We start from the raw sequence: 20,997 nt of genomic DNA, 5'->3' as shown, positions 1-20,997 counted from the left end.
TACACATAGACAGTATCAGAGTATGAACCAGCTGACTCCAATTATCATCTGAGCTCATATGATGCAACAGTCACTGCTGGGAACATTAATTGACCAGCTTACTTGGTTTAGAAGCAACAGTTTAATTAAGGTGGTTCATGAACATTAGGGTAAGTTGTTATGTAGTCAGAGGAGTCTGTTTTAAATTTCAATTTATTTCAGCTGATAAGAACAAGTGGTCCCAACAAACTGGTTTCAACTGTGTGGAAACAAGGTAAGGATGTCACCTTTACATGCAAATAGTATTTGTTTGGTTTTGTTGTTTTTAATGGTTGTTTTCTTTAGTTTTTAAATGGCTGCACTGTCAGTGTAAAAAACAACAACATTGTGGCTGTTTTACTGGGCTCTTACAGTTAAGCTAACTAGCTTTGATGAGAAACAGCACAAAGTGTAATTTATTTACAGAAAATATTCGAAACTAGACTCTTTTATTAAGACTCAAAACACCGGATATGGTCACTGTTAGTTTTTTTTTTAAGGTTGTTTACAACCAAATTTATCGCGGGAAAAGTTACAGTAAATGAGACTACTTTATTTGATATAAATTACAGTTAGCTAACTCCACTAGCCACTGCTGCTAAATTGCGTTAGCAACGCGCGACATTAGCATAAATAAAATGCTAATGTCGCGGTAAATTAAAACATTTGAATATGTTTTTTCATGTTTTTTGACAAGTTACTTTAGTTTTCTGGAGTGTTGTTGGCCATATGTCAAACTTATTAACATATAACGTGGAATGAATTGTAAACTCGTCATTAGCCAAAACCAGTCTGTTGTGTCGGTCAGTACTCGGCTATGAAATTAAGACTGAAACCACTGGAAACTGGATTCATGAGCAGGATAAATTTATCATCACTTGTTGCCAAAGTTTTTGTTAAGGGGTCCTTGGAGGAACTAATATGGATCCCCAGCCAAAAGCAAGGCTGGTAATTAATATTCACTTCCATATGCTCATTTGCATCGTGCAGAAAGTTATGTTTGACAAGTTGAATATAATAAATTTGGTCCATCATACATCTGAACGAGGAAGTGAAACTTCTAAGTTGAGGCTCCTGGAAGAAAATGTTTTTTAGTTATGCCATTGCCATCGTGTATTTGTAAATCCTCCTTTATTATATCAATTTAATACATAAAACATGCTTCTTCTTTCTTTCTTTTTCTTTATTAGTAGGCTAAACGCAATCTAATTTTGGCCACGCATTCTGAATGTCATAGTTTAGTCTTTTCATCCTTAGTGTAGGTGTGTTTTAGTATTTTATTAACATATATTTTAATAACAGTGTTTAATCTGTTGCATTAACTTTTGGAGGGTGTCACCCCCTGTTTTATTTTGCCTTTGCGTCGCGGACTGTTATGGAGAACCTGTGTCCTCAAAAGGTTGCGCGTTTTGGGGCATAAATCAGCGCTATAACCGTGGCCCTTGGTTAAAAGTTGGAAAATTATAAAAGTTTTTTTAATTAAAAGAGGTCAAATCCGGCCTTTTTTCCTCATTGTCACCCTAAACTGCCGGCATTTCCAGCTGAAATTGGACACAGAGGGTGCACCTTTGCGCAGAGACTGGTTTAGTGCTGAGAGGCTCCTCTGGGTGCACAAAGACAGCGGCTCGCAGAGGAACTTGTTCAGAGTGAACCGGGGACGCTGGGAGGCGAAATAAACAATCTCCGGACTCGAAGTAGCCACGACCGCGCGGTTTTACCCCCTTTAAACACACGATTCCACCACACATCCCAGAAATACAAGGTAAGGACTTGTTTTTAACACGTTTCAGCGGGACTGGAGTGCTGCGGAGCGGGTTAAACCTCCTTCGCTTTGGCTTCCCGAGCATGGTTGTTTTTGCAGAAAATGGCGTCATCGCCCTCTTGTTTCTGCCTGGCCGCGGTGGGGAGAGGAATAGTTTCAGAGACTTGTAGCGGCTTCTCCGTGTGGCGTTTACCCCCTCGAAGATCAAATCACTAACTACAACGTGTTCTATTCAACAGTAAATCGTCAAAATCGGACATAGATGATGATTTCGCTCGGTAGAAGGACGCGCAAAGATGGAAGGGTCACCGGTCCTGTGCGCCAAGCTGCTTCTTGGAAAAGGTGGCACGGAGCCGCAAAACGCAGCGTTTTACATTCATAATAATGCCATCCCCACCGGCTCTGGGCTAATCCAAATGACCGAGGATGGTTTATTGTTAATACCCGGGTGGTGATGGACGTATTTGTGGGAGTGCTGCACCTTGTCTTTGTGTGTATTTTATTCGGGTTAGCTCGTTTTTACGCCGCACTCCCCTGCCATGCTGCAATCGTTACGAGGGGCCTCTCTTTAACGGCGTGAAAGGTGCATTTTATACTTGGCTTTTCCTTTGATCAACTTAAGCTGCCCCTTTGTTGCTCAAAATAGTGGCGTTTTTAGGCTGACAATATAACCGTGTAAAAAGAGATTTTCGGGGATAATGGGGGCGATGCAAATCGTGCCATGAGAACGGCGACTGCCCTGCGCTCTGGTTCGCTGCTTGCCAGACGAGGACAGGCTGAATGAGATAAAAATAAAAGTCTTTTGGACGAACCACATAGTTTGCACAAAACTGGGGAAGTCCGGCGCTGCGCAATGATTGTGCTGCTGCTTTGCGCAGAGCACAGTGGCAGCTGCTGTAACCGCCGCCACCATTTCGCCGCGATATTTTTTGTGTGTGTTGGCCAACCTTTTGTAAATAGTTGGGGACTCTTGCATAAAAGAGCACAATAGTATTCATGCGGGCCTTTATGGCCTGTGAATGCGGTCCTAAGTCCCACTCCGGCTGTCCTGTCTTTCCCCGTCAGCTACGTGCATGCGTCCTAGCACTGGCCACCACACATCCACCATAGCGAGGCCACTCGGTTCCCTGTGTATACGCTCTGCTTGGTTCCTCCTGTGACCAAAAGTCGAGGACCGATCGCGTGCTGAGTGTTACGGTGCAGGCCATCACGATCATATCGAAACAACAGCGAAACATCAGCCACGGATAATGCACACCGCTCGCCCCGTGCACATTTTTATTAAGTTTCCTGAGTTATGCAACCGCATCCCCGTAGAGCGAACTGCTCATCCGCCTTTATTTACCCGTCACCCACCATCGGATGGATATTTCTGTGTGTAATATCTGGTGAAGTGGACCAGTCCCCGCGGCGACGACACTGAATTAGGAAGATATGTCATTTGCAAATCACCCAGTGCCATTTGCGTCACAGCCCGCGGCCTCGCACGCCCATGGGGGGCGATGGAGTTGCAAATGGAGACTGTGTGTGTGTGTGCTGACGCTGCCCCAGCTGAAAGGGAACCAATAGACACGGACTCGGGCGGCAACAATCGCCGTGCGCCTCCACTCTCCAGTAGTGCACCGACCTGGGATTCCGTATCAACGCGGAAGATCGAGCAGTTTATTCGGGATGGTTATGTTTCCATCGCACTGCCTGGGATGCGTAAGTGGATGCGTACACACACTGGTGAAACCGGCTGAAGGGCTCGACAGGCCAGTCGGAGAGGAGAGTATCCCTCCAGTCCGTCCCTCATGGTGCTCTCTCCATGTGGCTGTTGTGGAGTCGCTCATGTGTGGATAAACGTCTTGCTACTGGGTTGTGATGATATGACCGTAAAACCTTTATTAACAGCGCAGAGGCTACGGTTGGATTACGACCCGTACACTGAATACACACTCGCGACGTGTTTCTTTTTTTATTTTATTATTATTAACATCCACAGCGCGCCACGCGTTTCTGGTTTGGATATGAGCAGGGCGTTTTATCCAGGGACGTTTTATTTGTTGCTGTTGCGCTTTTGGGCACTGCGCTTGGTGTCTTCCAGCAGAGCTTAGAACTTATTCACGAGCAGAAAGTCCTGAAATTGTCAAACTAGGAAGTGAAGAATCAGTCAGCATGGGAATCTTTTCGTGTTATGTGGAAGTGCATATTTATGAAAGACTGCTGTCAAGATACAGGCTACACGTTTTTAGAGTAAGGCTAGGCTTTAAAGAATACATAAAAGTAGGCTACTTGTTTTGTTGTTTTGTTTTTTTTTAGTTTAGATGACAGTGCCCACTTCCTGTACGTTGTTAAAATGCAGTGGGTGGGTTTAGTCAGGTAATGTATCATGAGGTCTTATAGCCACCGTTTAAAAAAAAAAAAAAAGTCAAGAAGTAGAGATTGCTGTCTACATCCTGACTTATTTATATCTTTGATAATTGAAGGTTCCCAAATTACTGTTACTGCACAGCGTGGTGCAACTGTGAACCTGCATGTGGCTGCTATTTTAGTATGTGATGATTGTCTGATTAGAAAACTTACTTTGCATTACACGGTGTCAGTGAACCTGACTCAGTCTTAGGTTAAGATGGTTCCACAGTACATGAGCTGTGAGGTAAATGAATCAGTTCATGTCAGGCCTGTCAACATCAATCCCTCTGGAAGCAGTAACACAGTACACACTAACTTTGACACAGTAGAGATGGCCAGTCTAACCTTGAGGAGCAGTATGAATGGATAACTAGGACAAGTGTGTAGATAACAAAGTGGGTTATAAGGAACTAGAATAAAATGAGGGGGATCTGCATATTTCAAATACTTGTTATTCTATATACTGTTGTTCCATATAGAGCATCATTTGTATTCACCCAATTTACAAGTCTGGTTTTGCATTATCTCATAAGACATGGGGTTATAGCAATTTGAGATTAGTCTTTCCTTGTTAGAGTTGCAACTAAGTCTGCCTGGCTCTCTACCTTGGTAAAGTTTCCCCCGTTATCATAGGTTTGGACCAGAGCGGATGCTGACTGCAACAGTTTAATGATGTCAGCATATGATTCAGGCAGTGTAATGATGTACCTTTGTGTTCAGTCACTGAGTCAGCTTGTCAAACCAGTGTTCAAGTTAAGTCAGTCAACAAACCCATTAACCTGTCAGTCATATAATAAGTCAGTAAGGCAAACGAGGGGAACAGGCAGGGAAGCATCCAGGGAATCAGTGTCATCCAGTCAGTAAGGAAATCAGCCAGTGATCCAGTCAGTCCTATCTCCTGCAAGCCAGGAAGTGAATGGCTGCTTTCTTTTCTTGCCTATGACATTTCACTCTGACATCACCATATCCAGTTCTTGTGGTTAATCATCATACATTGACTTAAAGACTTGATTTCAGAGATCATAGCCTGTGCTTTCACACCTGGCCTGAAAATGCCCATTATGCATCTCCCATGGCTATATTTATTTAAATCTATGTCCAACCCCCTTTCCCACAGCCTACATCTCTTTACATTGTTCCAGAGTGCTTGTGTGCCTGCTTTGCATCCAGGCTACACAATGTACTGTGCTGAATTTTTCTTTCATATCTGGTTGTGAAGATTCAGTACTTTTTTTTCTTTCTTCCTTTTTGCTAAATCCAACTCTTGTCCTGCTACAAAGTGTGTCCTGGCTTGATTGGGTGATGAAAGTTATCACAGAAACACAGGCTTGTGCTCATTGCAGCTCTTAAAACAGCATATGTTTAAGTCCAGTAAACTTTGTTCAGTGACAAAAGTGTGGGCAGAAGCTGAAATGTTGCTGCTTGAAAGACTCAATGCTATTTCTGTAGTTAGAGGTAACTTGAGTGTGTATGTGTGCGCACAATTCTGTCTGTGTGTAGTCTTTGTGTGTCTATGTGTGCACCTCTTAGGTATTTTCCCATTTACAAAGAAATCTCTGCAGAAAGTGATTTGTCGCTGCAATGAGTGAGTAATGTTTGGGAGTTCCCTTATATATTATATCTCTACACTTAGGACTAGTTTGGTGAGTGTGTGTGTGTGTCTGTGAAATAATGTTAGCATATAGGATGCTACAGTCACTGGTAGTGAGATCCTATTTGAAAGTCAAAGTTGTGTTTGTTTTGTACCAGCGACTTTCCTGGACTGGTTTTGCTCCTCCCGTTTTATTCATGCTTAATTTATTTTTTTTTATTTTTTTTACAGCTGTCAAATACACCAGTCAGCTAACAAGTATGCGTAACTTTTTCAAGTGTTGCTTTGGCATTTGTATTTGTACAAGTAAGGAAGCCAAACTTCCAGTTCAGTGAAACTCACACAGGTGTGGAGACAGTCTTTTAAGAGAGCCCTGGTAGTGATACCTTTAGAAAACATGAGCAGCCACTGGATGTTTTGAAATGCTTTTTGAAAAGGCTCCTCTGGCTGTTTTCTACTAAATGTTTGTCTCTTGAGTTTGATAAGGTTGAGGTGTAGATATGCGACGCTGCAACCCAACTTCACCTTTTTTTCATGACAGATGCTTTAAGTTATGAGTTGAATATTGTACCTGTGCTTGGCAAGGGATCACATGGTTTTAAACATGCCTTGTCTGGTATATTAAAGCCTAAAATGTATATTGGCGTATGTGACTTGTTTAGTGTGACTTAACACGCCTGCTGTGAGAAGCTGCCAGAGTACAGCAGGATAATAAGCTCTATTTTTGAGATAGCCCACTACCAGTGAACCAAAATTAAAAAAAGATGGAAAAAGGTCAGAGTCACAGAACTTGACCTCTGCCTTTCAGTAACACAAAATTCCCGTAAAATAATTATTTTTGAAGTACTGGGGAACTCTTGTCAGTCGGCCACATCAGTGCTTCCACCCTATCTGGTGGTCAGGTGGTGTGTCTGCTAGCAGGCAGCATCATGTCAGAGTGTGTGGAGTCCCTCCATTAGGAGGAAGTCCTGTCAGACCGCCTCCACACAACCATTTGAAATAACAATGACAAAGCAGAGACTGCTACCACACATGTGCCAGCACTGGAGCCACAAACATACACACATGTAACATAGAGCATATGCTTTATGAAAACCCAGTGTTTCTTTATTAACTGTTTCACAGAAGTCAAAGTTCAGCTCCTGTGACATGGATTTACCTCATTTATTGCCCCAGAAAGCGCAAATTACAGTTCATCTCCTAAAGTAAGACATGTTCCCAAATGAAAAATGTTTAAACAGAATTCACACTGGACTATCACTGCAGATGAATCTTTTGGAGAAGACGGTGTACTAGTTGAGGTATACTGAGCTACATCAGGTAGCATGTTTTGGAAAAAGACTAGACTACAAAAATATATTTGAATATGTCATGACCATAGGGATTTTGCAGCTGTAAATTGTAGATTCAGAGGAACAGTTTCTGATGAAGTGAGTCATGAAGCTGGGTGAGTTACCAGGTAGTGGGTGATTTATTCAGGGGTGTATCCGTGGATAGGAGAGGAGAAGATAATGGCTTATATTTTTTTAGTTTCTTGCCAGGAGTAACTAATTAGTTCGCGGGATTGTTAGTCTCCGACTTTTCATTCCAACAACCTCAGGCATTTTGGTCTGATCTCACTCACCCATTCATTTTTTAACAGAGGCTCATATTCATCTTTTACTGCAGTAGTAACCATAGCTCCAGTGTTGCCCTCATCATCAACAGTTGTTGATCAAGTACTGTTCTCTGAGGGAAGGAATGAAACGCCATTTGCAAACCTGTTTTCTTTTTGTCATTGATCTTTTTGAAATTGCTCTATCAGCTTGTAGAAGAAGGAGTAATGTTATTGAATACATTTCCGCAGCACATCATGCGGCCGCAAGGACAATATCAGAGTGTCATGAGGCCTTTATGCATTGTTTCTGAAAACCAAAGGGCAGGACATCAGTAAGTTCCTGTCCCAAATATTTAGACGATGGCAAGTTAACATCTGTAGCAGAATATGATTGGTGTTCAGCTCATCAAAAGGCTCTGGCATTTTGTCTCTCTAAAATAATTTTACATTGCGGCGAAGAAACAGATTAAAACTTGAATATCTTAATCTTTGTATCCAGTCACACGGAGTACGTGGGGTGTAGATGGGGAGGCAGGACCAAGCATCACAACCATCCTCATATCATCACTCCTGAGCTCAGGACACCTTCTCTCTCTCATACCTGAGTCAGAACAGGAGTCACCACTTCACAACTACGTCTGTCTGTTGCCACGGAAACGGGAGAGTCCCTCGTGCTAGTGTGTGTGAGTGTATTATCGGCACGTGTGTGTGTGTGGCTGAATGTGTTTGTTGTAAAGCTTTGTAATGCATCTAACCCCCTTTTAAGAAGCGGCGCATATGTTCTCAGATGATTGTCCACTGTGGGGTTCTTTAAGCCCGGGTCAGCTCTCGCAGACGGGGCGGCCTGTCAGGCTTTTATGAAACACTTCTCAACAAAGCAATTAGGCTGCTGTGGGTTTTGGGCTGGGATTTGCAACCTTCTCGATGCAATAGCGTGTTTAATTGAGACTCACAATCCCAAGATAAAGCTACCTGTTGATTACCAGATGAAGCTGATGCTGCAGTTGGAAATGGATACAGCAGAGTAACTTTTTGTTTTTGATTTCTGACAGCTTAGTTTACCAACGTGCCCCCCGATGCACACAGGTTTTCATTTTCAGTATTTTTTGTGTTCAAAGTATTTCTGATCCATATACTTTTCTCATAAGCTCCTATTCTTATTCAGGATGACAGGGTGCCGGTGCAGATCCCACCATGCATTAGGTGAAACACAGAGAAACACTCTCAGCAGGTCATCAGGGGCCACAGAGCTAACAGACTAACACATAATAGTCAATTTCACTCAAACTCACACGTCACAACCGTGACCGCCAGAGCTCGGTGTCTGGAGAAAACATCCCACCAACATAGGGTGGGACATGCAAACTACATAGCCAGAAGAGGGATGAGTCCACCTGAGTTTGAAGTGTAGCAATAGTGCTATACTATTTTTTTTAGACGAATGGGACCTTTAAATGAGGTTGTTTCCTAACTTCAGTAGCCAGTAGGGTCCTAATTTCCCATTATAGTTAATGGCCAGTGTTAATCTCCATCACTGATATAGATAGAACCTATGAAGGTGCATAATGCATTAATATTACTGCTCTTAATTTTGTTAGATAAAAATAATTTATATTCTAATAGTTCTGCTTGAAATTAACCGTGTCGTCATTAAACCTAAATCTCAACTAGGCAAACAGGGGTGAATTAAAGGTTCAGGAAGTCTCCAGATCATATTCCACCTGTAGCATCTCTCCTTCGTTTTCACCTTCTACACAGATTGTGATGTTTAACCCTAACCCTAACCTGTGGTAGAAGCCTGTGTTGAGTATAGTTAGCTCTGATTTGACACTTACTCATAGTGATTTTCATTACTCACGTTTGTTTCAACTGATCATCTGTAATACGACAGCTCAGTCAACCTGAATTTGGAAACCCTGAATTGTGTTTACACTGGTTTGTGCAAAACAGGCCAACCACCATCACAAACCACCACCTTACATCTGGTAGTGTGTGGGCATTTGTAGTCTCTTATCTATTCTAGTAGTAGTCTGAGGCCCCTTTTTTATAGTAATCCCAAGATAATATCAAACATTTTAATTCACATTTTAAACTGGACGGAAAATTCATTTCAACTGTGACCGTGATGTTAAATGTTGTGACAAAGAGGTTTTTATTTGGCTCCAATTACAAAAACATCTCCACCTAGGTTTCCTCATTATCTCTGTAAAGATTATTATGCAAAAACAAAACAAAAACTTTGTTCCGGTGGACATAACTGCAGCACATTGTGTTAAGTTATGAATTACAATCTTTTCACTGTGTGGTGTTTGCAACAGGCAACAGTGCAAAAAGATTTATTTCAATCAAGTCGCCCCAGGCACGGTGATCGATTACTGTGTTAAATTGCTAAAAGAATCAGATCCAGTCCATAGAGAAGGTATGAAAAATGTCTTCTGCACACTAAATATTAAGCAATTACAAGTCCCAAAGTGAATTTGTGCTCTAACCAAGAGAAATCTGACCTTTTTCTATTTTCACAACACAGGGGTTTCTTGTGTACACTGATGATTTTGTTAGTGAAGTCATGCTGTTGTTGTGAAATGTCACCATTTTACTTGCTAATCTACTAATCCGGACTCATCTGCGTGCATGCGTTTGTGTAGTGAAATCACATCCTGTGTATTAAGATACAGGCTGTGCTGGGGCAACCCCTCTGTCATCTGGAAACATCACAAGACGACAGAACTTTTTAGCTAGAAATTCACTTTAAGTGAAAGCTTTGTCTCCCTCTGCTGGACTGTTAGTAAACTACATATACCCATGTTGGGACGCATCACTGGTTGTAGTGTGGGAACATCAGATCCCCACCACACTTACTTTTTGAAGTCAGTTTTGTCCATTTTCTTGTTATTTTCAGACCCCCCCCCCTCCATTGTTCTACTTCGAGTCCATGTATTAACAACTTTATTTTTATAGTTAACCAGTGACATGGTAGTGTGTATTGGTCCTTCCTTTTCTCATATTCTGTCCAGTTGGCTTGTGTTTTTCACTTCCATTTTGTCATATGTTTGCTTCAGATTTTCAAAGGTTTGAGACTCCTACAGAGTGTCACACCCACACTGGATTAATCACGATCCACCATTCAACCTTTGAGGTATTTAAAGCTGAACCACTGACAAAAATGAACCAAAAAAAATGGCTTAAAAATGTTTTAAGTCAAGACTCATCAGTTGGGCCGCTCATTTTTCTAACAAATTTCTTTTGCTCCTCCAGTAGTTAGCAGGTATCACAAAGGATAAGAAATCAGAAAGCGACAGGGCAGCTCAGCATGCCACAGTTCTGCTAACACATGTTATGTTGAGCCAGTGATAATGAGCATTGATGTGGTGGCAGTGGCCGAGTTAGATTAAACTGTCATACCACTTGACCACCACTAGAGGGCAGCAACAATTATTTTATCATTAATGCTATAAACATTTTACACCCGATACAGTAATGCTTAATGTGCTTCATGACTACAGTACATGTTTGTATAAAACTCATTATAGTAGTTGTATTTAATGAGATCCATGTATATGTCCACTAACAATGTCCCTGTGTAACACTGTAAGGTGCTTTGGAGAAAACATCTATTAGCATAAGATATGTAAGAGAGGCCAGAGTATTCATTTTATATGCGCACACTCACACAGAGATGGTGTGCTTCATCCACAGTAATGGTACCATCGGTGAATTAGGTTTAATTGTACTGTCAGCAATATGACTAGCAGTGGGAAACCATTACTGTGACCTTAGAATATTCAATTCTGTTTTATATTTAGATCCAGTTTGTGGCCCTGTGGTTTTGAAGCACTCTACAGCCAGTAAACACATAAAGATGTAATGTTTGCTGTGTGTTTTCTAATGCATTATACATGATTTCACAGGAAATATCCACGTAGAAATGTGCTGCACTTATAGCATGTATGCTTATCAGGATGTAATGAATATTCCAAAACCTAAAAGTTTCCCACAATCCATCTGCTCTAGCTCACTGTGAACATTGTTGTGTTTGTTGTGTTGCCACAAAATATGAAGTACATGAAATACCAAAGTGCCAGGACTCTCACTCATTATGTGATTTCACAAGCAGCATGTGGGTAACATTTCACGCAAAGAATGGCTGCATAATTACACACACACTTCCACTATGATCACTGTTGTTAAATGCACGTGTCTTTCAGTGTTTGCATTGTTTTAAAAGCTTAAAAAGCACCAATGCCACCATCTGTAATCACCATTTAACCTTTGCCCTAAATATTTAAGTGTTAATGATGCAGCTAGGCTGTGTGTGTGTGTTCAGTTGTAGTGCAGCTACATGTGTTGTACTGTACACACAGCCCTTAGCAAAAGTCCTGTTGCAGGTAACAGCTGCTTGTTCAGGGTACATCCATACACAAGCAAACCTCAGTCATTTCCAATCTGTTTCTGTGTTTTGCTAAGCTAAGCTGAGCTGCAGATGTAAACACTCATTTTACATTTTAGGAGGACATCCAGCAGCAGTGGTACCTTAATTAAGTGCAGTCTTTGGCTCTTGTGGGGTGTTGTTGCAGGTTACAGCTGTGTGCTGGTAGTGAACGTGTGGTGCAGCAGGCCAGTCTTGGCAGCATGGTGAAGGCCCAGAAGTCAGCTGCGAGGAAGAGCTCGAACTGTCGCAGACAGGTACTGAAAAAAAGACCAACAAGGCTGGATGTTATTGTCCAGTCTTTCTCCCTTCACTGTCAGACTGTGAAAAACACACTTCTGTTTTGTCATTCAAAGAGCACACAGCATATCCCACTTAACACATTTGGAATCAACAGCACCATATGGTTGTGCTTATCCATAGTTTACCACACACACTGTGCTCTCTGTTAGCATATGAAACCACCACTTTACACAGGTGTTCAGAACAATAATATGTTTCCTGGATAAGGATTGAACTTAGTTTTGGCTTTGTAAAACGTCTCCCTGGATTTCTTTAACTTTTGTTGTAGTCAGCAATTTAAAACTTTGGTCCAATATTGAACTTAATCCATGTCCTGAAATAAAAACACCCAGTTGTTTATCTCTAATCATTCATGTGTTTAAGAAAAATTACAACATGTATAATTAATGTATAATTGTTGACAACATCTTATTAACAGAGTTAGAGTTTGTGGTGTGATATCATCATATTATTGTCTACACACATATTCCAGTGCAGGTACTTGTCATTTAATGGGAGTAATTAATGAGACACTGATGTATGGTATGTGCATATATGACTGTAAAAAATGAATTGTGTTAAATAATGAGTCATAATAACTATAATCCACTCTGATTAATTCAGATTTTACTGTTCATTCCACCCTGTAGTTTTATTCAGCAGTCAGTGGAAATTCATGACTAGTCCACCTACTCTAATCAGTGTCCTTTCACTCGCTTTGTGCTCACTGAAAAATAAGAAATTAGTCATGAACAAGTGATTGATTGACTGACTGACTGATTGCTAAATTAATAATGGCACTTCCTTGTGTTTCTTTTTTAACTTAATTTCACTGGACAGCAATGATGTTGAAGTCTTGTTTCCTCACACACACAGATTTTACTGTTGGGGTTATGTATCTCCTCATACTTTACTACTGACCACAGCTCAGATAAAACAGTTTGGGTTCAGTGGCTTTAATAGATAATGTGTGTGTTGTACTGCACAGATGGCTACACCGAGCATGTGGAACGTACTGTTAAGCTATTTTGTGATCATTTGATTAGGCCGTGGTATGCACAGTGTGTGTGTTTGTGGTGTGTATGTGTGTCACAGTGTCCAAGTGGCACGCTTGTCCTGTGGTGATGTGTTGTAATGTTCCTGAACGGTGGAGTCATTTATCCCCCTTCAAGGGCAGCGGGGACAGGAGGAGTGAGACCGACAGACACAGACACAGAGAGAAAATGAGGATAAATTGGTGGGTGGGAGAGGAGGAAAGATTGGGGACTTAGAGGAAAAATAGGTGTGGACAAGAGGCACAGCTGTACACTCTCACACACATCACACTCGCACACACAGATAAATATGTCCACACTGAAGGGCTGATGTGGAGTCACTTATCTGTTGAAGAGTGGCTTTGTGCTACAAGGTTAACATCCCCCCCTACAAAATCTCTGCATGCTCAAGAGACATGACAGCAACACACACACACACACAGTCTGCCATGTGCTGCCTAATTCTGTCCAGTTAAATGTTTATATTGTTCAACGAGGACACATAACATGATTATAAATGACATTCATTCTGCTTTTGAGTGTAATTCAAATTTTCTCACTTTCAATATCAAGTTTTTCATATTTTATATAAACTCTAGTGCTTTCTTTATGTATTTGTTAAGCCTTTTTAGTAATCAGTGTGTAACTGTGTAAATGTTGACCTAGAAAACTAAAAATTATCTGGAATGTTAATTTTTTTTAACAATGCTTAGCTGATTTAGATTTTTCATATTATGACAATATCTAAAATCATGTCAATATGTTTTATTGATGTACCCCATAATATTTCAAGCTCATCAGCTTCTCTTTTGATGTCTGGTTTTGCTCCCACAGGGTGGCGGTCAGACAGAGATGGAGGAAGGCCAGCCCGAGACAGACACCCAGCATTCACCGCAGGCGCAGCCCCAGGGAGAAGACCAGTCCTCTGATCAAGCCCAAATCCCGACCTCTGCTTCCGACGAGGTGCTATCTGAGAACTCGGAGCAGAAGGAAACTCCAGACGACGTCCAGGACAAGGACGACCCTGCGCTCCATTCCCAGGCCAAGCCTCTGTGGAAGCCCATTCCCCCTCTGCTGCCTGAGCCCGAGAACGACAGCAGTTGTGCCACCGAGACCAGGGACCAGAGCTGCCAGACTGAGGAGCATGGCGGTGGCCACGACCATAACGCAGGTTGGTGAAGTTTTCTTTACTTTACTTTACTTAACTTTATTTTATTTTTCTCACAACCACGCAAGTGGTATGGAGCACAAACAATAAAACAGTACAAATAATCAGACATAGCAAGAGGCAGTGGGGGCTGTACATACTTTGTGCATTACATCTCTGACCAGGACAGAGCAAAAACTATCACTTAAACAGAGGAAGAACACGTTTCAGAAAAGCACCTAGCTTATAAATAACTTTTGTTTTATCAGACTGTAATAACAAAATTAGTTTAAACATAGATGGGCGACGAACATAGTATTTAGGGAGGTATTTTTCTCTTAGATATACAATACATGTGTTCTTGCATTCAAACAAAAAATGGAACTCATCACCAATCTGGCCATCTTTGCATAGATCACATAACCTCCGACTTCTATCGAGTCCTTTATACCTTCCAATAACTTTTGGTATTCTTGTATTGTTTACTCTAAAGTGGCAGATGGCCTGTCTATACTTTTGGTTTGAACACAATAAATACTTTTCTAACTTAAACTCTTGTTTAAACTCAATATAGATGTCGCATGATGTCATACTGCCAAGTTCACTTCTCCATGTCTGCTGGAACTGATCTTTCAGTCTCCGCTCGACAGTTAGCTTCAACCAGTCCAAATTAACACATCTTTGAGAGAGCCAAACATATGACAACCCACACTCATCCAATATCTGCTTAACCTGCAGGATCCATGGTGACACAAATACACCTGAGTTATACAGACTAAATAGACAGTTATACATTATTTTGCTCAGTTTACTTTCTTTACCTTCTATTAGTTTTCCCCAATAACCAATGATCCTTTTTTTAACTGAAACACAAAGTGGGTACCTCCCTAGCTCTCCATACACCATATTGTTACAAGTTGTTGTTTTGACTTTTAAAACAAATTTGAGAAATTTAAGGTGCAGTTTTTCTAATAAATCGATTTTCCATACCCCCAAACTTTGCACGCATACAACATGACTGGCGAAACCAATTTATCAAAAAGATCTAGTGTGACATCTATGGGCAAATAAAATTTTCTACATTTACAAAGGAGGGCATACATAGCACGAGACGCTTTCGTGTACAGCTTATCGATAGCGGCTTTAAATGAACCCTTATAATTCATAGTGATTCCAAGATATTCAAAACAATAGACAATCTCTAGCTTTTCTCCATTGCAAGTAAACTGAAATTTACTGATATCAGCTTTTCTATGGCCAAAAACTGTAACTTTAGTCTTCTCACTATTAATCTTCAATTTCCATTTTTCACAAAAGCTACACATCGAATCTAATGCTTTCTGCAGCCCCTCCTTTGAAGTAGACATGACGATTGTGTCGTCTGCGTACAACAGTACTATAAGTTGAAAATAATGGTCAATCATTTCATCATCGAAACTAATAAGCTGACAGCCATTGCCTTTTAGATAATCCTCCAGGTCAGTAATAAACAGTGCAAACAACAATGGTGATAGATTTTCCCCTTGCCTAACACCTGCTAAACTTACAAAGAACTCAGATTTCATCCCATTCACTAATACACAAGATTTAATATTTCTGTACATGTTTACTACTACATCCAAAAATTTGCCCTTAACACCAATTTTTAATAGTTTATACCATAGGGCATCTCTCCAAACTGAGTCAAATGCCTTGCTATAGTCAATAAAGGAACAGAATAATCGCCTCTTTTTAAAGCAGAATAAATCAATGATATGTTTCAACAGGAATATATGGTCAATTGTGGAATAACTTTTTCTAAATCCTGCCTGGGTTTCTCTCAGAATAGAGTTATCCTCACAAAACTTAAGTAACCTTGCATTTAGTACGTTCGTGAACAATTTACCCAGGCAACTCAAAAGTGTGATGCCTCTATAGTTATCCGGGTCTGTAACATCACCCTTTCTCTTGAAGATTGGCACAATCAAACCAAGTGTCCAGTCTTCCGGGAAGATGCCAGAGTCAAATATTTTATTAAATAGGGAAACATATAATGGCATAAAAATACCTGCTGTACTTTTAATATACTCATTTAAAATTTGGTCAATCCCTGCTCCCTTTCCAGGTTTTAATCTTAAGATAACCTTTTTTATTTCTTGCTCTGTGATCCTAGAATTTAAATCATTACTACCATAAGTGCATTCAGTACATGTATCTTCAGGTATCTTATCAATCTGCACATCCCACAACCCATTCTCCCTGAAGCACTTCTCGTTATTTGGTTCGCTCACCTACTCACCACCTGAGACCTGTCTGCTAAAACTGTCTGCTAGCCCCCTGTGTTGCTTTGTTGCCAGAGTATTTCAGTCAGGCCGCACGTGTACTTGAATTATAACCTAAGGATTTGTTCACACTGGTGGAATGGCAGCGGAAAAGAAGAGCTTTTGGCTTTAATCGCCATCGTGTGTCCCGCTGCTTAGCCTACATTATCAAACATTTCTGAGTGTTTTATTTGGAGCTTGATTTATTACACTATCTTTTGTCCAACTTTTTTATTGTTTTGCTGGACTAGAAAGTCATGTCTGCTGGCATGGAAGCCACAAAGTCAACATAACAGAGCCATTAACAGTGGGATGTTGGTCTTGACCAACCCAAACATTTTTGAAAAATACAGGGAAGTAATTCATCTGTGCCAGGAGTTGGTAGTAGGTCCTTACCTTGGTTTGTAAGGTGTTCTTTGGTTTGTGATACATTATATAAAAAGCATTAATTAGAATATTCTTGAAAGATGGTTTTTGAATACTTCATAAAATCTGTACCCACAGAAAACTACACCAGGCACTCGCTTACTGCTAGTTTAGTGTGATAAGTTCATCAACAGCTGTACGTTTCATGACTGTTACGCCCCAGACTATGTTGGCCCAGAGGGGCATAACAATGGACCCACCTAAGACCCCAAACACCCACACAAAGACACTAAATTAACTAGGAAGAGGTTTTAATACAAAACATAAGAGTGATACAAACAAAGTTTAACTAAAACAAACTAAAAGCCAAGCTGGGAGGCAGGCAGGCCCAGCAGTCTCCATGCACTGCACTGCCCCCCCCCCTCTGGTGCCAGCTGCAGGGGTCTTAACTGGCCAGCCCAGGTGATCCTCGTTTGGCTGATTGGGAACTGAGTGGAGTGGAGCTGTGGTGGAACAAGGAAAGGGAGAGAGAGACACAAGGCCGAACCCCTTTCGGCTGCAACAATGACCAGAAAAGCCCAATTTAGCACATTGACACAGGATTGTAAAATATCTACAAGGCTATCAAAGCTGCCATTATGATGATGTCATGTTTTCTGTTGATTGCTGAAGTGTTTGTGTCCTTCTCTCTTTTTTCCCTTCAGCTTGTCTGGCCAAGTTCATTTCTGCCTTAGCTTTCCTCCTCTCCTTTAAAAACAGATGTGAATGTCTTGATTAACATGTAAATTCTGCTACTGTGAGTGTATTTCTAACCCTGCTGCTAAACAAACAGTTGCACCACTCGTAGTAAAGGGAAGCTGTTTGTGTCGACTGACGTTTTCGGTTGGATGATCTTTGACCCTCTTGCAGATGGGGGGTGTGGAGGTCAGCGGGTCGCTGACCTGCCCCGCTGGGATTATAGCAGTTTGCCTGGGAGAGGTGTGGGGGGATGGGGATGAGGAAAACACATTCTGTCACACATTAATACATAACCTCCAAATCACTCTCTGCCAAAAGCCCTTACACAGTTGTCATTCACATGTTTAGTTCTCTTTCTGTCAGTGAGTTTGCTGGTCTTTTCTGCCTTCTGTCTGTCTTTCACTCACCTAGACACACAGACCCACAAACACACACAGATTGGCCACGCTGCACTGCTAGCTGTGTAGTACCGGGTTGCCTGCTTGTGAATGTGCATTCAAGCATGTGTGGGGTCAGCAAGGCTGAAACCACGCAAGCTCTCAACTTCCAGTCTTGTTTTCTGAGCAGTAGTAACTAACTCAGTCTTGGAAATAAGAAAATCACATTTAAAAAAAATTTGTCTGGTCAAAATAAACATTTGATGTATGTTTATATTGTTACAAAGTAACAAAACACAGCATTTTTCCTCCAATTCAGAAGTACATCTTGGATAATGTAAATTGTAACTTTCAGGCAGTAATTGAAGTGCACGCTTCAATACAGCTCAAACAGATATTTGTCACAGCCTTGTCACATTGGCAGTGTGTTATTCTGAGCTTTGTCCCAGTCGTCACTCTTACAAAATACTCTTTTTGTTGCACAAATGATGTTCTCCTTGTGACCTTCTTTCAAATCAATATAATGCAGTGGTTCTCAAGCCCCCCACCCAGCCCCCCCTCCCCCCTGGGTGGGCATGGAGACACTTCTGGTGAGGGTGTTGATGACGAGGGAAAAAGTATGGAGTGAAACAGTTGAAAGAACAACAAGGTTGTGTTGTGCTGATGTGATAATGCTGAGTTTTATTTCAATAAAATTCAACATAAACCCTCTTTTTATCGGTGGCTTCAGCTATCATTGTTACTAATTGATTATGAAAAATGTGTGGTGAGGAGGGCCATGAACTTCTTATTCATCGTCTGAAGGGGAAGCCAGAAACGTTAAGGCAACCACAGATAGAATTTGACAATGCATGAATCATTTGTACGGGACATTAAACATATTCAACTCTGTCAGCTCCAGTACAACGTCTGGGTAATGACCCTTTGATCGAACAGAGACGACACCCCTCGCCAAATGGAGTATTTCCAGTCGGTGAAAAACTTGACACTGACAATCTCCTGTTGTGTGATATGTGTGTGAAAGGGCAACCCCAGACATTGTTTGGCACCGTATGACACCGTATGAGCTTTAGTTGAGGTAATTACAGGGTCTGTGGTGTGTGTGTGTGTGTGTCTGTCTGTGAGTGGAGTTTGTCTGTTGTTTTGGCGGTATACTTCTTTTCCTTTCATGCTCGTATGAAAAGTCCATTGTGTGTTTTATGATGCTTATGTAAAAATATAATTGTTGAAATAAAAAAAAAATCTAAAATGTGAAATCAGGTAGAGAAAAAGAGAACTTGACCTCCCAGTAGTTTCTCAGTAGCCCACTGTGTGTAGACCACAGTCAGCTTTGTGTCAATAATGGAGGAACCAAAGCTCCACTCCTGCTCTATTTTATATTTAATACTTTATATAAATGAAAAGTAAAGCCATTTGGCTCTGAGATCAATAAGTAAAAAATAACACCCTTAAGGTGTATTTGTTCACTTTTGTACTGGAAGAAATATGTTCTGGACTTAAATAGTCTTTGAGAAAACAGAATGAGTCAGCTCTCCACTGGATTTTAACCTTATTGTTAAACATTTGTCAGAAAACAAACCATCCTGTTCTGTTGGGGATATCGCATAATGCAGACTTTTAAGCTGAAATTTATTGTGGCACAGACAGTATAGATTTTTATTTTAGACATTACCTGATACTCGTATTCACGTTTAGGGGTTCAGAAGACAGTTACATTTTGCCAGTTAAATGGTAAAAGTAATAAAGTAAAGATATAATAAAGGAGGGTCAGTATATCAAACAAAACATTAAATCCCCACTATCATCAGGTCTGCTGTTTTCCAGCTGACCCTGCACCCTCCCGTGATTGAGGTCAAGGAAAGGCAAACCCATTTTCCAATACACATCAATAAATTTCTTCCTGGTCATATTCCTGATCAGGCTGATAAAATGGCAGGGTGTGACACCTAAGCTGAAGGATCAAATGCTGCGCTGGCTCTCACCACTGTTGGACCAAGCACAAAAACTTGTCGTCAGCATACCTCTGCCCCTGACTGCATGTTTTCCAACAGTCCCACCTGAGCCTTAATCGCCTGAACAAGCATCACTGAGAGATTTGATTTGTGAAGATTGATTTCTGTTCAGGTTTTATGGTCTGCACCCAGTATTTCCTTCCTGTTCACATCTTTGATGCAGCTAAGGATGATGTTCTTAGAAAGAAAAGATAAATGACCTTCTTTCTCATACCCATCCGTATGTGCGTGTTTGTGTGTGCGCAACAAGGTAATGAGGTCAAAGTGAATCACTGTCCCATACAGACCTCATTGTCTGACTCTGATTGTGAGTAGCCTTTAAGGACACTGCAACTGCAATATACTTTGTGTCTTACTGAGTTCCCCTGAGTTTCCCAGGTGATGTCATGTTTCTCGAAGGCTGTCATACTCTGATGTTATTATATGCCGTCTTTGTTCCAATACAATCTATGTCTCTCTCTCTCTGTAGGTCTCTGTTTGGAGCCTGGAGATCCTCCTCTGCTCCAGCAACCTTTGCAAACCTCCAAGTCTGGGATTCAGCAGATAATTGAATGTTTCCGCTCAGGTCTGTGTTTGTTTTCTTACTGTCCACTTATTTCCTTATTTACTCTTTTTGTCATAGCTTTGCCTCTTGACCAATTTCACTGTGATTAGATCCCAGTGATTAAGGTTCAGTGATTTGACGTATACCCAGAAAATTGTGTCCAATGGGAGAGATTTAGTTTTAGTAATACCGTGTCCAACTCTGTGCCCTTATTATATATTCAGTGTATGCAGGGATCTTGCGAATCCATAGCAGGATAATGTCAATCGCAATTCCCTGTTCTCAGGTAACATCAGAGTGACAGTGGGTGGTGGTAATGCACCTTTAAGCAGGTTTGCCAACTGCTGCAGAATAAGAGAGTAACAAGAGAAATGCAGTTGTAAATGCAGAGCAGGAGGCATCCCAGCCA

At 41.1% G+C, this 20,997-nt stretch overlaps 1 protein-coding gene across 4 annotated transcripts in view; it reads left to right on the top strand.

Moving 5' to 3' along the window:
- The first annotated feature begins 1,660 nt into the window (after positions 1 to 1,660).
- znf800b (zinc finger protein 800b) overlaps positions 1,661 to 20,997 on the top strand; it is a 29,060-nt gene continuing 9,723 nt past the window's right edge. The window contains exons 1-6 of one of the 4 annotated variants that reach the window (XM_083999128.1): positions 1,670 to 1,780; positions 7,862 to 8,043; positions 10,422 to 10,498; positions 11,937 to 12,045; positions 13,939 to 14,275; positions 20,514 to 20,609. In XM_083999128.1, coding sequence (XP_083855254.1) covers positions 11,992 to 12,045; positions 13,939 to 14,275; positions 20,514 to 20,609 — 487 coding nt within the window. In that variant the 5' untranslated portion in view covers positions 1,670 to 1,780; positions 7,862 to 8,043; positions 10,422 to 10,498; positions 11,937 to 11,991. Of the gene's footprint in view, positions 1,781 to 7,861; positions 8,044 to 10,421; positions 10,499 to 11,936; positions 12,046 to 13,938; positions 14,276 to 20,513; positions 20,610 to 20,997 lie in introns of all 4 variants that reach the window. The other 3 variants (XM_083999129.1, XM_083999127.1, XM_083999130.1) reach the window with 3 other exon arrangements.

The sequence above is a fragment of the Trachurus trachurus genome (genome assembly GCF_905171665.1).
Source record: "Trachurus trachurus genome assembly, chromosome: 23".
Taxonomy (NCBI): Eukaryota; Metazoa; Chordata; class Actinopteri; order Carangiformes; family Carangidae; genus Trachurus; species Trachurus trachurus.
The sequence above is the reverse complement of the archived record's forward strand: the minus strand, read 5'-3'. Positions and strand labels throughout refer to the sequence as shown.